Below are 19757 nucleotides of genomic sequence, written 5' to 3'. Positions count from 1 at the left end.
TTCTTAAGTAATAAATGTGCTTGTAATTGAAATTATGGAGAGAAAAAAATTAAGTTTCAGGTTTCTTACATAGTATAGATTATCAAAATCATCATCTTTCTGGAAAACGAGTCCTTTTTCCTGCAGCAGTTGTATTGCATTCTTAAATACACTATGGATTTCCTTGGAAGTGGTGTTGCTCTTTACCCCAACCTGCACAAAAAGAAGAAAAAGAAGTTAAGTCTCACCTTCCACCACCTGTGAGCAACTCCCCCAGACCAACTGATATATGAATTCACCCAAAAGGCTTTTCACAGGCTGAGTCAGCATGATCCAGGCATGCGCCAGCCGAGCAGGATGGTATTTAGGTAGGGCCGGAAGTTTGCTCTGGTGGGACACACTTGATAACTGTTCCACACTTTAGTTGTATTTGTTTAATGCAGTGATATGGCATGCTAAGTGAGAAAGCTCTTCTCATGGGTGGACAACCTTTTGCACACACATCAGCTCCTGTCCTCAAGAAGGCTGAAGGCGGGCAGGCCTGGGAGAGGAAGGACAATTTTAGCTGTGAGCAGAGAGGCTTAAGAGAATGGCTCTCTGTGAATACAAACAGTACGTGAAGCTTCCTTTGCCTCATATGACCTTGGGACATACTTCCCAGCCTGGTTTAAAGACTACAGTCTTGACAGCAAGGCCTCCAAGGGTCTCTTATGAAAAGCCAGTAGCATTTCTTGGACTTGGATCTGTGTCTTGTCCTTTTCAAAAGAGCAACGCGAGGTTCTTATGATTCAGGAAACCAAAATTACTCAGACTAAAGTTGAGCCAAGCCTTTGGCTCAGATCAGGAACTGGGTGGCTCCCTGAAATATATATAGTCTTCACTCCCAAACAAACTCAGCATTCATTCAGCTGTCAAAGAAACAATGGTTTTGCAAGATCTGCTTATCACGTTTCTGGATTTGCTAAGAGGGACCATGTTGAAAAAAGAAAAGAAAAAAAAAAAAAGAAAGAAAACATAAGGAGGAAATAAGCTTTCAACTGTGTGACAGCAGAGTGTCACAGGTTCTCAGGTCTCACCATTACTGTCAGCTTCTTTAGTCTCCCGGGGACCTATTAAATGAAATTCAATGGGATGACACTAACCTCCCTAACCAGTGCAACGTGACAGACTACTTTATAATTGATGGAAAAATCGTTTTCAGAGAAGAACAAATACAGCACTGTATTCATTTCTTTTTAAACATACAACACTGGATACACACAAGTTTCTGCTGTAAGCTTTTTCAAAAAGCTATTATGCCAAAACTTGCCCACAGAGCATTGTGACTGGGGGAGTTTAAGTACAGCCACATCAGAGAGCTGGCTACATGTGGCAAAGGTGGGCTCCACTTAGTCTGTTTCCTTATAGGTATGCATGGTGGCACACACCTGTAATCTCAGCACATGGGAAACTGAGGCAGGAGGACTGTGACTGCAAAGCTAGTCTGGGCTACTTTAGTGAATTCCAGGCCAGCCTGAGCTACAGAGCAAGATACTGTCACAAAAAAAAAAAAGACTAAGGTGGGGGGGAGACAGAGACTGGGATGCCTTGCAAGTACAATGATAGCCCTCAGAGGCTCTAGGAGGTCCACCTGGCTCTGAGCCTCCTCTCGGTGATGAAACGGGAAGGAGGTCAATGGGAAGGGACAGCTGGAAAGCCACCACTGTTCAGAAGCAGCCTTGCTGAAGAACAAAGCACCAGCCATGACCTTCTCCACCCGAGTGTTCTCTGAAATGCTATCCCCGATCTCTGCATGGAGTCCTGGGTCACCAAGCACACAGCCTGTTGCCAGGAGGAGGTAATTAGGTGCATGAACAAAACAGAAGCCAGGTTCAGGAGGCTAGACTAGAAATCCGATATCTGTTCCAGCAGAAGCATGTGGAACAAGTTGGGTTATTAGCAAGAATACTCCAAGCAGCCCTGATGGTAACAGAAGACTAGAGAACGTGGGAAGACCGGTTATATACACGAATCAATCGCCAAGGCTCTGGTAAAGGTAGCGAAAGATACTTAAGAGAGTGGTACATCTCTATGTACCAGTGTGTGGGTTAATCTATGGTTGTCAACTTGTCAGGATTTAGAATCACCATGGCAACAAATCTCTGACCATGTCTGTGAGGGATTTTCCAAATATTAGTTGGGGATGGAGGACCTACTTCAACTGTGGGTGTCACAATGCCATGGGCTGGGCTCCTGGACTGTCTAAAAGGAAAAAGCTTAGGACTCAGCATGCTCCATCCTCTGCTGCCTTACTGTGGACCTGTTTCAAGCTGCTTCAAGCTCTGGCCACCATGCATTCCCCATTATGATGGACTGTAATTTGGAACTGTCAGCTGAAATCAGCCCTTCTTCCCTTAAACTCTGTCACATATTTTGTTTCAGTAACAAGAAGGTAACTGAGGGCTGGAGAGATGGCTTAGCAGTTAAGCGCTTGCCTGTGAGGCCTAAGGACCCCGGTTTGAGGCTTGATTCCCCAGGACCCACGTTAGCCAGATGCACAAGGGGGCGCACGCATCTGGAGTTTGTCTGCAGTGGCTGGAGACCCTGGCGCACCCATTCTCTCTCTGTTTCTCTTTCTGATCTCAAATAAATAAATAAAAATAAGCCAAAATAAAAATAAAAACAAGAAGATAACTGATATAGCCAGGGGAGAATCTGTAGGACACTCTGCTCACTAGAAAGCTAGGTCTCCTTTTAAAGAAGACAATAACATTCTAGTCTGTGGGTAAAAAGGATTCAACTACTTCTGTTGTTATAAGCTCAGGATATATCAAGAGGCCGGGACTGGGAAGTTGTCTTACCGCGGTAAGGTACGTGCTTGTGGCTAGTCATGGTGGCACATACCTTTAGTCCTACCTAGCTTTTGGGAGGCTGAGGTAGGAGGATAACCTTACATCTGAGGCCAGCCTGGAACAGAGCAGGTTCTAGGTCAGGTAGGCTAGAGTGAGACCCTGGCCTCAAAATAAATAAATAAATAAATAAAAATAAAAATCTCTCTCCAACACACACACACACACACACATACACTTTCAATGCTCCCAGCCTAGCTTCCATTCCCAGACTGCCCACATAAGCTGGATGCAGAAAGTGACACGAGCATCTGGTGTTTGTCTGCAATGGACAAGAGGCCTTGGAGTGCACGCACGCGCATGCACGCAAAAGCAAATAACTTTAAAAAATTTTAAAGAATGTACTGGGCTGGAGAGATGGCTCAGTGGTTAAAGGGGCTTGCTTGCAAAGCCTAACAGCCTGGTTTCAATTCCCCAGTGTCTACGTAAAACCAGATGCACAAAGTGGTGCATACATCTGGAGTTTATTTACAGTGGTGGGAGGCCCTGGAGCACCCATGCTCACACACTTTGACATTAGTAAATTTTAAAAGATTTTTTAAAAAAGAATGTATTGGGCTACATGGCTCAGCATTGCCTGCAAAGCCTGATGGCCCAGGTTGTATTCCGCAGTACCCATGTAAGGCCAGACACACAAGGTGGTACAAACGTTTGGAGTTCATTTGCAATTGTCAGAGGCCCTGCACACCCATTCTGTCTCTCCCTCTCTCTAATAAATATATAAAAAATATGGACTGGAGAGATGGCTCAGTAGTTAAGGACACTTGCTTATAAAGCCTGATGGCCTGGGTTCCATCCCGCAGTACCCACGTAAAACCAGATGCACAAAGTGCATAGGCATCTGGAGTTCATTTGCAGTTGTACCCATCAACACTTTCTCAAAATAATTAAGAATATATATATTAAAAAGAATGCATTAAGAAGCACGTTCAGTGACTACTGGCAGCAGTGGTTGTCTGGAGACAGGACAGGACGTGAGTGCGCAGAGGTCACTGACCACTGCAATCTTCAGGGACCATCTGAAGTTTTAAAAACTATGCATGTCTTCAAGCAACAAATAATCACTTAGACTCTGCTTTACCCAGCCCTGGTTGAGGGCCTAGGGCAGAGAGCAAGTATCAGGACAGACGAGGGCTCTGCTCTTCCAGGTCTTCCATTCTGGTGGAGAAACAGGTGGGCCAGTGATACCACAGTGTGAACGAATGTAACCGGGTGACCACAGCGAGGGACAAGTGGTAACTAGAGCTGGTGGGAAGGCCCAAAGATGACATGTAGGCTGAGATAATTTATTCAAAAATAAATCCATGGGTCATGTGCTACAGCAACAAACCAAAGTACAAGAAAAAGGGAAAGCTCAAGTCTTGATTTCAAAGAAATATGCAAACACCAACCAAACAAACAAACCCATTTGGATCACTAGAGATGAAAGAAATGGCAGAGGCCCTTCCAAAGTAGACAGAAAAGTTCTTTGGTAGTCCCTAAAATTTTTACTTATAAACCCAACTTAAAACTTGGTTTTTGTTTCAATGCTGACATGACAGATTAACCTTATTCTGAAGAAGAAAGAACAAGTCATTAAAAATCCTGGTTCAAGTTCAAGAATCATCTTGCTGATCAATAAATCAGCCTGAATGAAGGGTAATTACCTCCCCTTACTTCCTTCCCTTTCCCCTTCACTTGGGTTTTACTAAGACTAAATACCCATCTTGGTGAGTACTAACAACTAGGTGCTTAGCCTATTATTACTTTTCTCCTCAAACATTAAGTGCAATGAGATTAAGTAAGGGAAAGGACAGATCCAGCCTCATTCCAAATTCCTAGTGGTCAGTGACCTTTCCAGAATAGAAATGACACATACTAGAACCATGACCTTCACTCTCCAGGTCTACCCTGGTAGTCTCAACGCCACATACCCTCCAGCTGCACACTCGGACTAAAGAGAACTTGTACTGTCTCCTGCGCACGCTGTACTTACCTGGCCAGAGCAGGCATCCTGCTTCACAGGCTGACTGGCCACAGACAGCAAAGATTCCTCTATTTCCAACTCCTGCTGATAGAAAGTTGGCACTCTCTTCACCTGCAGGAATTCTTTGATTTTCTCACTCAACAAAGATGTGAGACCGGCAAGATTCAAAGCACCTGGACTGCTGCTGGGGGAAAGTTTTAAAAAGCAAAACGGGCTGGGGAAATGGCTCAATGGTTAAAAGTACTTGCTTACAAAGCCTGACAGCCTGGATTTGATTCCCCAGTACCCACATAAAGTGGTGCATGCATTTGAAGTTTGTAGTGGCTGGAGGCCCTGATGTGCCCATTCGCCCCTCCCAATCTCGTTCATTTTCCCTCTTTCAGCTTACAAATAAATAAAATAAAAATATTAAAAGAAGGACAGGAGAGGCCAGGGGTGGTGGCACACACCTTTAATCCCAGCATGTGGGAGGCAGAAGCAGGAGGATCGCCGTGAGTTCGAGGCCACCCTAAGACTACATAGTGGATCCCAGGATCAGAATGAAACCCTACCTCGAGAAACCAAACAAACAAACAAACAAACAGGATTGGAAAGATGGCTTAGCAGTTAAGGCACTAGCCTGCAAAGCCTACTGACCCAGGTTCAAGTCCCAGTACCTACGTAAAGCCAGATGCACAAAGTGGTGCATGCGTCTAGAGTTCATTTGCAGCCGAGGAGAAGGTCTTGGCAGACCTGTTCTCTTGAGGGGGGGGGGTACAGGCTCTCTCTGAGCACTTGGGAATTTCCAGCTGTGGGTGAGGTTTTCCCTCTTCTGGCTGGCCTGGGACAGCCCTCTCGCCCTCACTCTCCGCGTGGCTCCTTTACCCTCCAGCTCCTCACATGGCAGAAGCTCCTGAACTTTCTCTTTTCTTTCTTTCCATGCTTTTTTCCAGGCCCTCCACATGGGATTTCTAGCCATGAGGGTGCCTTTCCTTGGCTCTGCACTTCCCTCAATAAATAACTTAGTAATTATCCTTCTCAGTCGTAGTCGTCTTTTTCTTTCGTTTTTTTTTTTTTTTTTTTTTTGAGGTGGGGTCTCACTCTAGCTGAGGCTGACCTGGAATTCACTACGTAATCTCAGGGTGGCCTCGAACTCACAGCAATCCTCCTACGTCTGCCTCCCGAGTGCTGGGATTAAAGGCGTGCGCCACCACACTCAGCTTGTCAAGTCTTCTTTTTTATTCAATTCTTTGATTAAAAACTAGAAGCAAGGGTCGGGTGTGGTGGCGCACGCCTTTAATCCCAGCGCTCTGAAGGCAGAGGTAGGAGGATCACTATTAGTTCGAGACCACTCTGAGGTTCTCCAGGACCCACATAAGCCAGATGCTATGGTGGCACATGCATATGGAGTTCCCTTGCAGTGGCTAGAGGACCTGGTGCATTCATTCTCTCTCCGGCCCCCCTCCTTTGGGAACCATGGTGAGGGGCTTCATGTATCTCTATGAGTAAATTCCTGTGTATTCTATTCCTCCTGGGCTTTGTTGCCTGTCTATCAATACAAGAATTAAAATCAGAGATGGGGAGGAGATATGATGGAGAATGGAATTTCAAAGGGGAATGTGGGGGGGGGGAGGGTATTACCATGGGGTATTTTTTATAATCATGGAAAACGTTAATAAAAATTGAGAAAAAAAAAGAATTAAAATCAGCTCTGGCTGAGAAGAACAAGTTGGCTTTTTAATCTTGGACAGGTTCAGGGCCACAGCCTAACATCTGACTGCGTGGTGCCTTGCTGCAGTTTTCTTCATGTTTCTAGGCCTGGGAATTTGCTAAGCTTCTTAAATCTGTAAGTTTATACTTTTCATCCAACTTTGAAAAAAACCAGCCAGTAGTTCCTTTTTTTGGTTTTTGAAGTAGATTCTCACTCTAGCTCAGACTGGCCTTGAACTCACAGTAATCTTCCTACCTCAGCCTCCTGAGTGCTAGAATTAAAGGCATGTGCCATCAAGCCTGGCTTATACCTGGGATTTAAAAATATCTATTTATTTATTTAATTTAATTTTATTTTTTTTGAGGTAGGGTCTCTCTGTAGCTCAGGCTGACCTGGAAGTCAATGTGTAGTCTCAGGGTGGCCTTGAACTCATGGCAATCCTCCTACTTCTGCTTCCCATGTGCCACCACGCCTGGCTTTATTTATTTATTTGAGATAGAGAAATAAAGAGAGGGAGAGACAGAATGAGCTTGCTGGGCCTCTCGCTGTTGCAAATGAACTATAGATATATATACCACTTTGTGTACCTGGCTTTATATGGGAACTGGGGAATTAAACCTGGGCTGGCAGGATTTGCGATCAAATGCCTATAACTCTTAACTCAGCCTCCCGAGTGCTGGGATAAAGGAGTGCATCGCCAACACTCAACAACTGTTTCTTGAAATATTTTTTTGTTCTAGCCACTCCTTTCTTTATTTCGCTGAGTCTAATTACACTGATTTTTTTTCTTCACAGTGCCCTATGGCTTTCACTTTGCTGATAGGAAACAAAGCACTAAGAGTCAGAGCTCCACAGCGCTCGAGTGCACACTTCAGGACGTGAGCCCCCGACGACCCACTGGCTCCCACTGCTGGCCTTCCCTGTTGTCACCACATTTTCAGCAGCAGCAAGGCTGAACTTACCTCAGAGCTTTGCTCAGGATGGGGTTGCTGAAGGACTGGTTGTAAATGCTCCTGTAGAGAGCAGGCATCTCCAACATCCTTGCGATTTGAATGTTCCACACTGGATCATCCACTTTGTCTAACAAATCCCAGGACAAAGATGCCACAGAAATTACATTGAGAGTCCTTTTTCCCCACATCAAGTCAGTGCTATGATGGCAATCTAGAATCATGGGATGATTTCCAGCCATCCTGTGAGACGGAAGGAAATGCCCTGTGTACAGTGGGCATAGTGGAGAGGGGGCAGGAACCAGGAGGGTGCAGCAGCCACTCATCTGTTACTCTAGTAGACATCAGGCTGCCCTTAAAGTTTTCAGAGAAAACCAGCTGGCACAGCCAAAGGGGGAGATGACACGAAATGCTCCCACTTCGTATCAGCAGTTTTCAATAAAGATAATGGACTTAATGGTGTTTAAGAAATTTCCATCATTCTGAAGACTTGGAACACTTTGCTCTAGTAGACTAACATTTAGAATATTAAGGTACTTTGGAAACTACAATGTTGTAAATAAATTTGACAACTAGAGAATCAATAATTCATTCTATTTACTTATAATTAACATTTTTCAAAATACAATTAGAAATGCTGCTTTTCTCAAAATAGCACACTAAGTATCATTTCCTCCATCAGAATGAGCTCTTGTATGAACCTTTTTCAAGTGTGACTTTGAGCTAAACAAGTACTTATGGAAGATACACCCAGGACAGAACTCATCTGGCAGACACTTATGCTTACAATAAAGGGTGGCATGAATCTCTCGCTTTTCTCGGAACGTGCGGATGGAGCCTCTGACTTGGATAACATCCCCAATTTCAATCTTGGTTTTCTCCTCAATGGTCTCTTGCAGCTTCTTAAGCCGTGAGGTCATGGTCAGATCTCTTGCTGTGCTTGGAGCAGCTATGGTTGTCAGGGCAGGCAGAAAAGAGAGAGGTAATAGACATGCACTCTGCCATGCTGGGGTTACAGTTGGAGGGTAAGACCAACACAATGCATTTGTTCTCTGACTAGGTGCTCTACTCTAGGAAATCCTCATGACCTTTTGAGTACTCCCACTGAATAAGAGGCATAAGCTGGAATGACTCAATAGCAGAGTGAAGGGAAAGGGGTCTGGAACGAGGCCAAGTGGGCAGCACTACTGCCTTCCTTCTGCCCCTGTGCTGCCAGCGTAAACGGCTCTCCATGGGCCTGAGCAAAACGTCTAGTGTGTTCTGGAGGGCTTGGGGGCATAGGCCTAAACAGTCTTTCATTTATTATTTTTAAAAATTATTTTTGTGAGCCGGGCATGGTGGCACATACCTTTAATCCCAGCACTGGGGAGTAGGAAGATTGCCATGAGTTTGAGGCCAGCCTGAGGTACACAGAGAATTCCAGGTCTGCCTGGACTATAGCAAGAGCCTACCTCAACAAACAAAACAAAACAAAATTATTTTTGTGATACTAGGGATTAAACCCAAGATCCTAGTCACTCTATTACTGAGCTGCACTCCAGCCTCTCTTTTAAAACCTTATTTTGTTTTTGAGGTTGGGTCTCACTGAGTTGCCCAGGCTGACCTTGAATTCATGATCCTCTTGCCTCAGCCTCCGAATAGCTGGAAGTATAAGTGTGCATCACCAGACCTGGCTATAAAGAAACCTAAAGTGTAGAAGCAGAGCCTTGAGTGGTTGTATGCGCCGGTAACCTCAGCTACTCAGGAGGATTGGGAGCCAAGGGCAGACAGGGCTATGAAGTAAGACCCTGTTTAAAGAAACAAGGAGGAGGGATGCATGCTGAGACATGTCTCACTCAGGACAGCCTCATCTCTCCCTGTCATTGCTGCTGGGGAACTAGACTAATCTCTCTCTCTCTCTCATATGCATGTGCCTAAGCTTTCTCTCTTCCCACCCCTTCCTCCCTCTCTGTCACCACTTAAAACCGTATCATTGAGCAACTTCATGGTGAAAAGAATGTAACATTCAACCCTAACTAATCTCCATCACTCACCTTTACTTCCAAATGTTATCAAATAGGAAAGCATAAAGTTACACAGGAAGAGCTAGGAACGCCTGGTGTTCAGGTGCTATTCTAAGGACTTGATGAGGCAGCAGCATGTCTAAACCTCACAGCCACTCCCGTCAACCAGGAGGGTTTCAGAGGTCAGAAAGGAGACACAAGGAAGTCGAGCAGCTTGTCCAAAGCAAAGTGGCTGGTGAGTGACAAGACGCAGTGTTAGCGATCCTGTGTTCTGCAGCCTGGCATTATTCCAAATAAGACAGGTTTCCAGAAGCTGCACAACTCAGAATTTTGTTGACCTTGCTTTTTTTTTTTTTTAAGATTGGTCTTGCTATGAAACCCAGGACAGCCTTGAACTCTCCACTCTCCTGCTTCAGCCTTTCGAGTGCTGGGACCAGCTCAGCATTACCCAGTACAGTACAGCACTCGGCCATGCTAATATGCTCATGTAGTTAGCTACTCTTGCCACATACTTCCTCCTGCTTTACCACTAACTCTGATTTGAATCAGTGACAGTGCATGGGACAGACAGACGTGACTCAAGCCTCAGCTTCCTTCTTCACAGCTGTGTGACTTTAGTAGCGTATCTGACCTCACGGGGTTTGTTTCTTCTCCACTCAATTCCATTTCCTTGATTATGAAATGGGGAAAATGGGATAATAGCTGGGTCTACCTCATAATGTGGGGTTGTTGTGCATCGCTGAATTTAATACTTACATCATGAACTAGCACAATGCCAGACACAGAAGAAATGATAAATGCATGTTATTTGTGACAACGAGTGATTAAACTCTCTAGACCGAATTATTTTCTTTCGGGTCCTTCAGAGTTTACAGCCCATCACATAATGTTATAAGGCTTCCCGGTGGTGGGGGGGGACCCAACACTGTTTTTATAGTATTTCATTAGCAATGCATGCATGCTCAGTGCTCCTGGCATCAACTTCAGTCAATGCAACCTTTAAAACATGGACGAATCACGATTCTGTTAAGTTTTATTGTGATTTTAAACTGTCAAGAGAGGTAGGATATGATGGCATATGCCTGTAACACCAGTACTTGGGAGGTGGCAGCAGGAGGATCAAGAGTTCAAGGCCAGGGCCCGAGAGGTGGCTCAGTGGTGGCCTCAAACTCAGTGATCCTTCTACCTACTCTAGGATTAAAGGCGTGCACCACCAAGCCCGGCTTCTCTAGGTTGTTTTGCATAAAATGCATGCAAGATAGGAATCATGGCAAACAGTTTTCAAATATTGCTACAACCTGAAATGACATGTGAAATGCTGATTTATTTCCTACTGCTCTGGTTTTGTCTGCTTAATAGGGTTTCTATAATGGAGTGATCTCTTTTGGTTTCATGATCAAATTTTCTGCTTTTTAACATAATGCAATTTTGGTAACTGTGGCTTTGTAATGTACACAGGCATTAACTAGAACACATTTTCTAGAGCAAGGGCAACAAAGTGCACAATGAACTGCTCGCATGCGGTAACCAATACCTAGGAAAACCAGATACTGCTTGGCTTGCTGGGTTTCTCCAAAAAATACACAAGAAGCATTTCTAAAAGGCTGCTCCATCCATGTTCCTGTCCCCAGGCTCTCTTCTACTCAGGCTGGAATTTAAGGGTATTTATAAACTTCACTGCCATTATGCAGACATTATAGGTGATAATAAATGCTTCATATAGCACCACTGAAATTATGAGGCTGACGGTTGGTCTGAGAAAGAGAACCAGCTTTCATTTAAAGGGTGAGCCAAATTGCTGAAAGAAGGCTCCAGCGTGTAATTTAATGAATGTAATGAGACGGCTGGAGCCTGACAGAACTTCATTTTCAGTAATCTATTCCATCCTGAAAGATAAAGCCCCTTTAACATTCTAATGTCAAGGGCCAAGCTTTCTTAACTTTGCTTATAAGCTAAGACTAAATGATACATTCAGTGTGACATTTATAGGAACTAACATTACATGCTTATATTTTAACTGACTGGAACATGATTTTGACTCAAATTAAATTTTGTTAAAAAAAAATTCTATCTTTCTTGGCCATCTTCCAATGGAAAGCTTTTAAACTTTGGGCAATTAAATTAAAAGGGTAGAATGGGCAATTTGGGAACAATTTAAAAACATCACTTCGTGTGAACCACAATGAGAATCACTTTTAGGCTTTCTCCTGGCACGTGTATTCTTCCTTTATATTCACCAAGCAATCTTACATGAAGGCTGCTCTTTGTAACTCTTCATTGACTCAATTTCTGCCTGATATTTAAAACATCTTCCTCTCGGTATGTTCAATATTAGTAGCCATTTTATTGTTCTAAAACATTGCTAAGTATAGGAATTAGATAACATTCCGGGTGATACCACTTCTTAAAAAAGACTTAACTTAGAAAACTAAAACATAGTTCTGTAAACCACAGCCCATAGACCAAACCAATCCATAGACTGCTTTTTTTAAAAATTAATTTCCATGACAGTAAACAATATCCCATGGCAATGCCCTCCCCCCGCCACTTTCCCCTTTGAAACTCCATTCTCCATCATATCCCCCCTGCTTTTTAAAAATTTCTTTTTCATATTATTTATTTATTTATTTACAAGCAGTAAGAGATAGACAGAAGAGAGACACAGAGATAGAATGTGCATGCCAGGGCCGCTTCCTCCACTGCAAACAGACTCCAGATGCACGCGCCACTTTTGTGCCTCTGGCTTTATGCAGGCACTGGGGAATCAAACCTGGGTCATTAGCTTTGCAGACAAGCACCTTAACTGCTCAACCATCTCTCCAGCTCCATATCCTGATTTTATAAAACTTTATGAAACTGGAAGACAGACATGCCAACTGTTTGTATTATTATCTATGTCTAATTTGTGATAACATGTCAGTTTTAAAATATTTTTATTTTTATTTATTTATTTATTTGACAGAGAAAGGAGAGAGAGGGAGAAGGAAAGAGAGAAAGAGAGAGAGAGAGAATGGGTACTCCAGGAGCCTCCAGCCACTACAAACGAACTCCAGACACATGCGCCCCCTTGTGCATCTGGCTAATGTGGGTCCTGGGGAATCAAACCTGGGCCCTTTGGCTTTGCAGGCAAGCACCTTAACCACTAAGCCATCCCTCCAGCCCAACATGTCAGTTTTAAATAGTTGTGACATAGCCCACTGGATCCACCTAGCAGAAAATACTATCTGTGCCTTTACTGAAGAAGTTTGCTCGCCTCCATCTAAATCAGGTGTGAAACTGGGTGTGGTGTGCATGCCTATAATCCCAGCACTCTGGGAGGCAGAGGCAGGGGGAATAGAAGGTCAAGAACATCCTCACTATGTAAGACAGTTGGAGACCAGCTTGGGCTACATGAAATCCCTGTCACAAAAAAAAACAAAACAAAACAAAAAAACAAAAACCTTCAAGGCTCAGGGAACAATGCGGAAGAGGCGAGGAAAGAATATAACAGCCAGAGGATGGGAGGCGTGCTCTGCTGTACTGTCCTTGGACTATGAAGTGGTTGTTGGGTTCACAGCAATTGTGTTACTTGCATAATGCTGGACTCATCAACATTCTATCTTGGATAGTGAAGAAGGGCAGAAAAAAAGACTTCAAAGTAGAAGAGGAACTAGCTGGAAAGAAGGGGTTCAGTAGAAGGAAGGGGGACAAGATATGGGAACAGGTGAAAATTATTTATAAAAAGTGTTAAAAAGGGCTGAAGAGATGGCTTAACAGCTAAAGTGCTTGCCTGTGATGCCTAAGGACTCACGTCCAGGTCCCTTGTAAGGCAGATGCCGTGATGCAAGTGTGCAGCAATGTTGCACATGTGCATGGGGGGGGGGGGGAGGCGCATGCATCTGGAGTTCAATTGCAATGGCTGGAGGCCCTGGCCTGCCAATTCATTCTCATATTCATTGTCTCTCCCTCTCTCATAAAAAAAGGTCAGTATGTTGGATTTTCCTCAAAAAAAAAAAAAAAAAAAAGAAAGAAAGAAAGAGAGTCTTCAAAAATAAAAATCAAGTGTGGGGCTTGCAAAGCCTGACAGTCTGGGTTCAAATTGCCCAGAACCCACATAAAGCCAGATACACAAAGGGGTACATGTGTCTAGAGTTCATTTGTTGTGGCAAAAGGCCCTGGTGTGTGCATGTGCTCACTGTCTCTCTGCTTGCAAATAAATTTAAAACAAAATTTTAAAAAGGCATAAAAATATGGTGTGTATTCACTAAAAAAAAAAAAAAAAAAAAAAAAAAAAAAAAGGAATCAAAGGCTGGAAGATGGCTCAGTGATTAGGTGTTTGCCTACAAAGCCTAATGACTGGGGTTCAATTACCAAGTACCACAAGGTGCACAAGGTGGCGCATGCTTTTGGTGTTTGTTTGCAGCTGCTGGAGGCCCTGGCACATCCATTCTCTTTGTTTCTCTGTTTGCAAATAAATAAACAGATAAAATATCTTTTTTCTTTTTTTGGATTTTCACAGTAGGATCTCACTGGAGCCCAGGCTGACCTGGAATTCACTATGCAGTCTCAGGGTAGCCTTGAACTCATGGCAATCCTCCTACCTCTGCCTCTCAAGTGCTGGGATTAAAGGTGTGCACCACCACACCTGGCAAATAAATTATTTTTTAAAAAAATCAATTGTGGATATTCAAACTAAACTTAATTGTTGATTGAAGATTAGGAATACAACCATAAGTCTATAAGTAAGTTATGCTGCTGTGGCATGATGTTTCTGTCCCCTCCAAAACTCCTGTGTTCTAACTTTATCCCCAACTGTATTAGTAATATTTCCATATTTATAATGGAATACCTGACATAGGCAATTATGAAATAAAGAGGGTTACTTTGGCTTATGGCTTTAAGGTGTTCAAGTTCACGACAAGGCAGCCTCCTCAATTTGTGATGAACACAGCACATTATGGCAGAAGTGGGTGTTGGAGTGAAAAAAGTCACATAATGAGCCCTATTGCCAACCACAGGGACCAAGCCTTTACATGTGGACCTTAGGGTGGCATTCTACCAAACCGCAGCACCAATGCAGCAGTGTTAGGAGGTGGGGCCAGATGTGATATTTTGGATCATGAAAATAGCATGAATGAGTTAATGTTGTCACAGAAAGAGTTGGTAAGCCGGGCTTCTCTCGGCTCCTTTAAAAAATATATTTATTTATCTGAGAGAGAAAGAGGCAGATATATAGAAAGAATGGGCACGCCAGGGCTCTAGCTATTGCAAACGACACTCAGATGCACGCACCACCTAGTGCATCTGGCTTACGTGGGTACTGGCGATTGAACCTGGGTCCTTAGTCTTTGCAGGCAATGCCTTAACTGCTGAGCCATCTCTCCAGGGTGCTGTCTGCTCTTCTGCCATGTGAAGAATGGCATCTTCCCTACAGAGGAAGCAGCATTCAAGGTGACATCTTGGCAGTGGAGATTTGCATCAAAACCTGCCAGCCCTTAATCTTGGACTTTCTAACCTCAAGGACTGAGAAACAAGTTGTTTTTAGTAAATCACTCAGCTTTGTGATAATGTAATAATAGCATTAGGATGGCTAATCACCATGGAAACACATATCTGGATATATCTATGAGAGTGTTTCCTGAATAGGGAAGACCCACCCTGAATATGGGTAATACCACTGCAATGGCTGGGGTCCCTGACTAAATGCAAAGGAGAAATTGATCTAAGCAGCAACGTTTATCTCTCTCTGCTTCCTAACTGGTGGTTTGGTTCAGGTGTCCCCCATAAATGTAGGCGTTCTGAATTCTAGGTCCTCAGCTGATGGCAATTTGGGAATTAAAGCCTCCTGGAGACAGTGCATTATTGGGGGGTAGGCTTATCGGTGTTGCAGCCAGCTTCCTCTTGCCAGTGTTTGGCACACTCTCCTGTTAACTGTTGTCCTTCTGATCTTGCCCAGGAGGTGATGTCCACCCTCAGCTCATGCCATCATTTTCCCCTGCCATCATGGAGCTTCTCAAGTCTATAAGCCAAAATAAACCTTTTCCCCGCCCCCACAAGCTGCTCTTGCTCAGGTGTTTTCTGACAGCAGAGCAAACCTGACTGCAACAGTAAAGTTGGTACCAAGAAGTGGTGTCACTGCTGCTAGAAACCTGACTGTGTGGCCTTTGTCCTTTTAGAACTGCTTTATAGAAGGAATGTGGATGAATTTGAAATCTTGGCTTAAGAGACACCTTGCAGTGCTGTAAGTACAGCTTGATGGATCATTATGGTCAGAGCTGAAAGACCTGAATGCAGTAAGAACTATGGACTATGAGGTTTTGGCTTATAAGGGTAAGAAAGAGCTTTGCCTGGACTGGGCTAGAAACAGTTGGTGTGGGAGGCCCATGTCCTGAGAACGTTTGCAGGGTTGCACTGCATAGAAATGGACTGGTGTGAGCGAGGGATATGGTACAGAAAAAGTGAAATCTTTGGGTTGAAATTTCTGCCCGTTCACCTGCAATTCTATGAAACATTACAACCGTTGATATTGGGCCAGTTGACCTGCATTATGTCAAAAGAAAGAATACAGAGTCTTCTGAAGGGGCCTGAATGCTAAAGGAATGACCCGTTCTTCAAAGGCTGTTTTATTCCCCCTGGATTAACAAACTGGCACCCCACCTGGTATTACTGAGTATGAGAAATGCAGGTGAAAGAGGGTCAGTGAATTTGCAACACAGTCTTGTGTTCTGGAAATGGTCATGGGCAGTATGAAGCAGGCTTGTTGGATTACCTGCATGCAGACCTGATGGAGCCAAGAGGATGAATTGTGGGTTGCAGTGAAGATGCTGGGACCCTACGACAGCTGCTAAGAAGAGCTGCTGGCACTAGATGAGGTTTTCCAGGACTGTGATTAGCCTAGCTGGAGGGGTGAAAATGGAACTCCAGAGGCTTATTAATGGTTAGAACTACTGGATTTGAAGACTTGTCACTGATTAGAGTTGTTGGACTTGGAGCTACAGAATTTGATCTTTGCCCTGTTTAAATTTTGTTCTGGTTGAATATTTCTTTGCTGTGTCCAATGCTATCTTTTGCAGTGTGAATATTTATTATGTGCCATTATGGGTTTTTTGGATTTTTTTTTTTTTTTGTATTGCAGCTCAGTTAAAAGTCCTTAGAATATAAGGATGTTTGAACATCATTGGGATTGAAAGAAAAAAAAAAAAAACTATGGTTGAACTGAATGCATTGTATTTACATCATGTATGGTTATCAGTTTATGGGGCCCGGGGGTGGAATATGGTGGTTTGGTTCAGGTGTCCCCCATAAACCTAGGTGTTCTGAACGATAGGTCCCCAGCTGATGGCAATTTGGGAATTAAAGCCTCCTGGAGGCAGTGTATTACTGAGGGTGGGCTTATGGGTATTGTGGTGGTTTGATTCAGGTGTCCCCCATAAACTTAGGTGTTCTGAATGCTAGCTCCCCAGCTGATGGATATTTGGGATTTAATGCCTCCTGGAGGGAGTGTATTGTTGGGGGCAGGCTTATGGGCTTTAAAGCCAGTTTCCCCTTGCCAGTGTTTGGCACACCCTACTGTTGCTGTGGTCCATTTTATGTTGGCCAGGCGGTGATGTCCACCTTCTGCTCATGCCATCGTGAAGCTTCCCCTCGAGCCTATAAGCCAAAATAAATCTCTTTTTCCCAGAAGTTACTCTTGGTTGGGTGATTTCTACCAGCCATGCGAACCGGACTGCAACAGTAAAGTGGTACCGAGGAGTGGGATTGCTGCTAGACACCTGACTGTGGTTTTGGCCTTTTGGAGCTGTTTTTCAAGAGGAATGTGGAAGGAGTTGAAACCTTGGCCTAAGAGATACCTTACAGTGCTGTAAGTACAGCTTGATGGACTATTCTGGTCTGAGCTCCAAGACCTGAATGCAGTAAGAACTATGGACTGTGAGGTTTGGCTTACGAGGATGAGAAAGAGCTTTGCCTGGACTGGGCTAGCAGTTTGTGTGAGAAGCTTGCTCTTGTGCCCGTGTCTTGAGAAGTTGTGCAGGGTTGCTTTGCGTAGAAATGAACTGGTGTGTGCAAAGGAATATAGCACAGAAAGAAAAATCTTTGGGTGAACTGTTTCCCATTCAGCTGCAACTGAGAGATTACAACCTTTGAGACTGGGCTAGCTGACCTGTGCTGGGGCAACAAGAAGAATGTAGACTCTTTTGAAGGGGCCCCAGTGCTCAAGGAGGGTCCTGTTCTTCCAAGTCTGCTTTATCCCCCCCCCCCCCCGCGGATTAACAAATTGGCACCCTACCTGGTATCGTGGAGTATAAGAAATGCTGGAAAGAGGGTCATTGAGTTTGCAACACGGTCTTGTGTTTTGGAAATGGCCATGGGCAGTGTGAAGTGGGTTTGCGGGTTGCCTGCATAGAGACCCCATGGGGCCATGAGGATGAACCGTGGATTGCAGTGGAGACCCAGTGGAGATGCCGGGACCATGAGATGGCTGCCGAGTAGCTGCCGGTCCCGATGAAGTTTCCCAGGACTGTGAGTAGCCTAGCTGGAGGGGCGGAATTGGAATGCCAGAGACTTGCTGCTGGTTAGAATTATTGGACTTGAAGATTTGTCACTGGCTAGAGTTGCTGGACTTGAAGCTACAGAGTTTGATGTTTGCCCTGGTTGTTTTAAATCTTGTATTGGTTGAATGTTTCTTTGCTATGCCCAATGCCATCTTTTGCAGTGTGAATATTTATTCTGTGCCATTATGGGTTTTTTGAGGTTATTTTTTGGTATTATGGCTCAGTTAAAAGATCTCGAACTATGGGGATATATGAACATCATTGGAATTGATAAAAACTATGGGGATTTTTAAAGTCAGACTGAAAGCATTGTATTTTACATCATGTATGGATATCAGTTTATGGGGGCCAGGGGCGGAATGTGGTGGTTTGATTCAGGTGTCCCCCATAAACTTAGGTGTTCTGAATGCTAGCTCCCCAGCTGATGGATATTTGGGTTTTAATGCCTCCTGGAGGGAGTGTATTGTTGGGGGCAGGCTTATGGGCTTTAAAGCCAGTTTCCCCTTGCCAGTGTTTGGCACACCCTACTGTTGCTGTGGTCCATTTTATGTTGGCCAGGGGGTGATGTCCACCTTCTGCTCATGCCATCGTTTTCCCCTGCCATCGTGAAGCTTCCCCTTGAGCCTATAAGCCAAAATAAATCTCTTTTTCCCAGAAGTTACTCTTGGTTGGGTGATTTCTACCAGCCATGCAAACTGGACTGCAACAGGTATTACAGCCAGCTTCCTCTTGCCAGTGTTTGGCATACTCTCCTGTTGCTGTTGTCCATCTCATGTTGCCCAGGGCATGATGTCCACCCTCAGCTCATGCCATCGTTTTCCCCTGCCATCATGGAGCTTCCCCTCGAATCTGTCAGCCTAAATAAACCTTTGTATCCCACAAGCTGGTCTTGGTTGGGTGTTTTCTGCCAGCACTGCGAGCCTGACTGCGACACTAACTGTGGATGCAACGTGCCCAGCTCCTCATGCTTCTGCTGCCTCACCTCCTCACCCGACAGACTGTGGCCTCAAGCTGACGGCCCAAAGAACCTCCTGAGCAAAGCACCCCCACGGATGCAGATGCTCCCAAATATAACAGGAATGCGAAAGTTAGGTAAAACTGGCTGATTTCTAAATATAAACACATTAGAAAACTAAACAAATGGTTAGTTAACTAAAGGAAAGTTGGGATTTTTATATATGTCAAAGAAGCCCTAACCCCTACCCCTGTCAGCATCAGACATTCTTGTAACATGCATCTGAACAGCACACACTAGAGGTTAAGTCGAGGAGTAATCAACATGAATAACTCCATGTGGGTGGCATCATGCTGAGCATGCTGGAAAATGGGAAAAGAAGGTACCTGCTTCTGTAGCTTCTCTAGAGCCAAAATGATCACTAACATCACTTTTAAAATGTTATGAATTTAACTTTAACCCAAGAGGGGGGCTGGACAGATGGCTCAGCAGTTAAATTGCTTGGCTTACAAAACCTAATGATTCCTGTTTGATTCCCCCGTATATATGTACAGCCAGAAGCACAAAGTGACACATGTGTCTGGAGTTCGTCTGTAGAGGCTGGAAGCCCTGGCACATCCATTTTCTCTGTCTGGGCCCTCCCTCCCACTTGCAAATAAATAAATTACCCAAGAGGGCTGAGAGGGCTGAGGCTGTAGCTCACTGATAAGAGTACTTGCCCAACATGTACAAGGCTCTGGATTTTATCCCCAGCACCCCCCACCCCTTTACACACAACTAAAACCAAAACAAACA

General features: G+C 44.3%; 1 protein-coding gene across 3 annotated transcripts in view; it reads right to left on the bottom strand.

Annotated features, from left to right (window-relative positions):
• Window positions 1-19757, bottom strand: part of Stn1 (STN1 subunit of CST complex) — a 44161-nt gene that overhangs the window by 12620 nt on the left and 11784 nt on the right. For 2 of the 3 annotated variants that reach the window (XM_045138889.1, XM_045138888.1), the window contains exons 5-8: window positions 8261-8422; window positions 7486-7603; window positions 4843-5017; window positions 70-192 (exon numbers count right to left, since the gene is read on the bottom strand). In XM_045138889.1, coding sequence (XP_044994824.1) covers window positions 70-192; window positions 4843-5017; window positions 7486-7603; window positions 8261-8422 — 578 coding nt within the window. The remainder of the gene's footprint in view (window positions 1-69; window positions 193-4842; window positions 5018-7485; window positions 7604-8260; window positions 8423-19757) is intronic. The other variant, XM_045138890.1, reaches the window with a different exon arrangement.

The sequence above is a fragment of the Jaculus jaculus genome, chromosome 1, assembly GCF_020740685.1.
Source record: "Jaculus jaculus isolate mJacJac1 chromosome 1, mJacJac1.mat.Y.cur, whole genome shotgun sequence".
In the NCBI taxonomy this organism is placed as follows: Eukaryota; Metazoa; Chordata; class Mammalia; order Rodentia; family Dipodidae; genus Jaculus; species Jaculus jaculus.
This window is presented reverse-complemented; position numbering and strand designations above follow the sequence as displayed.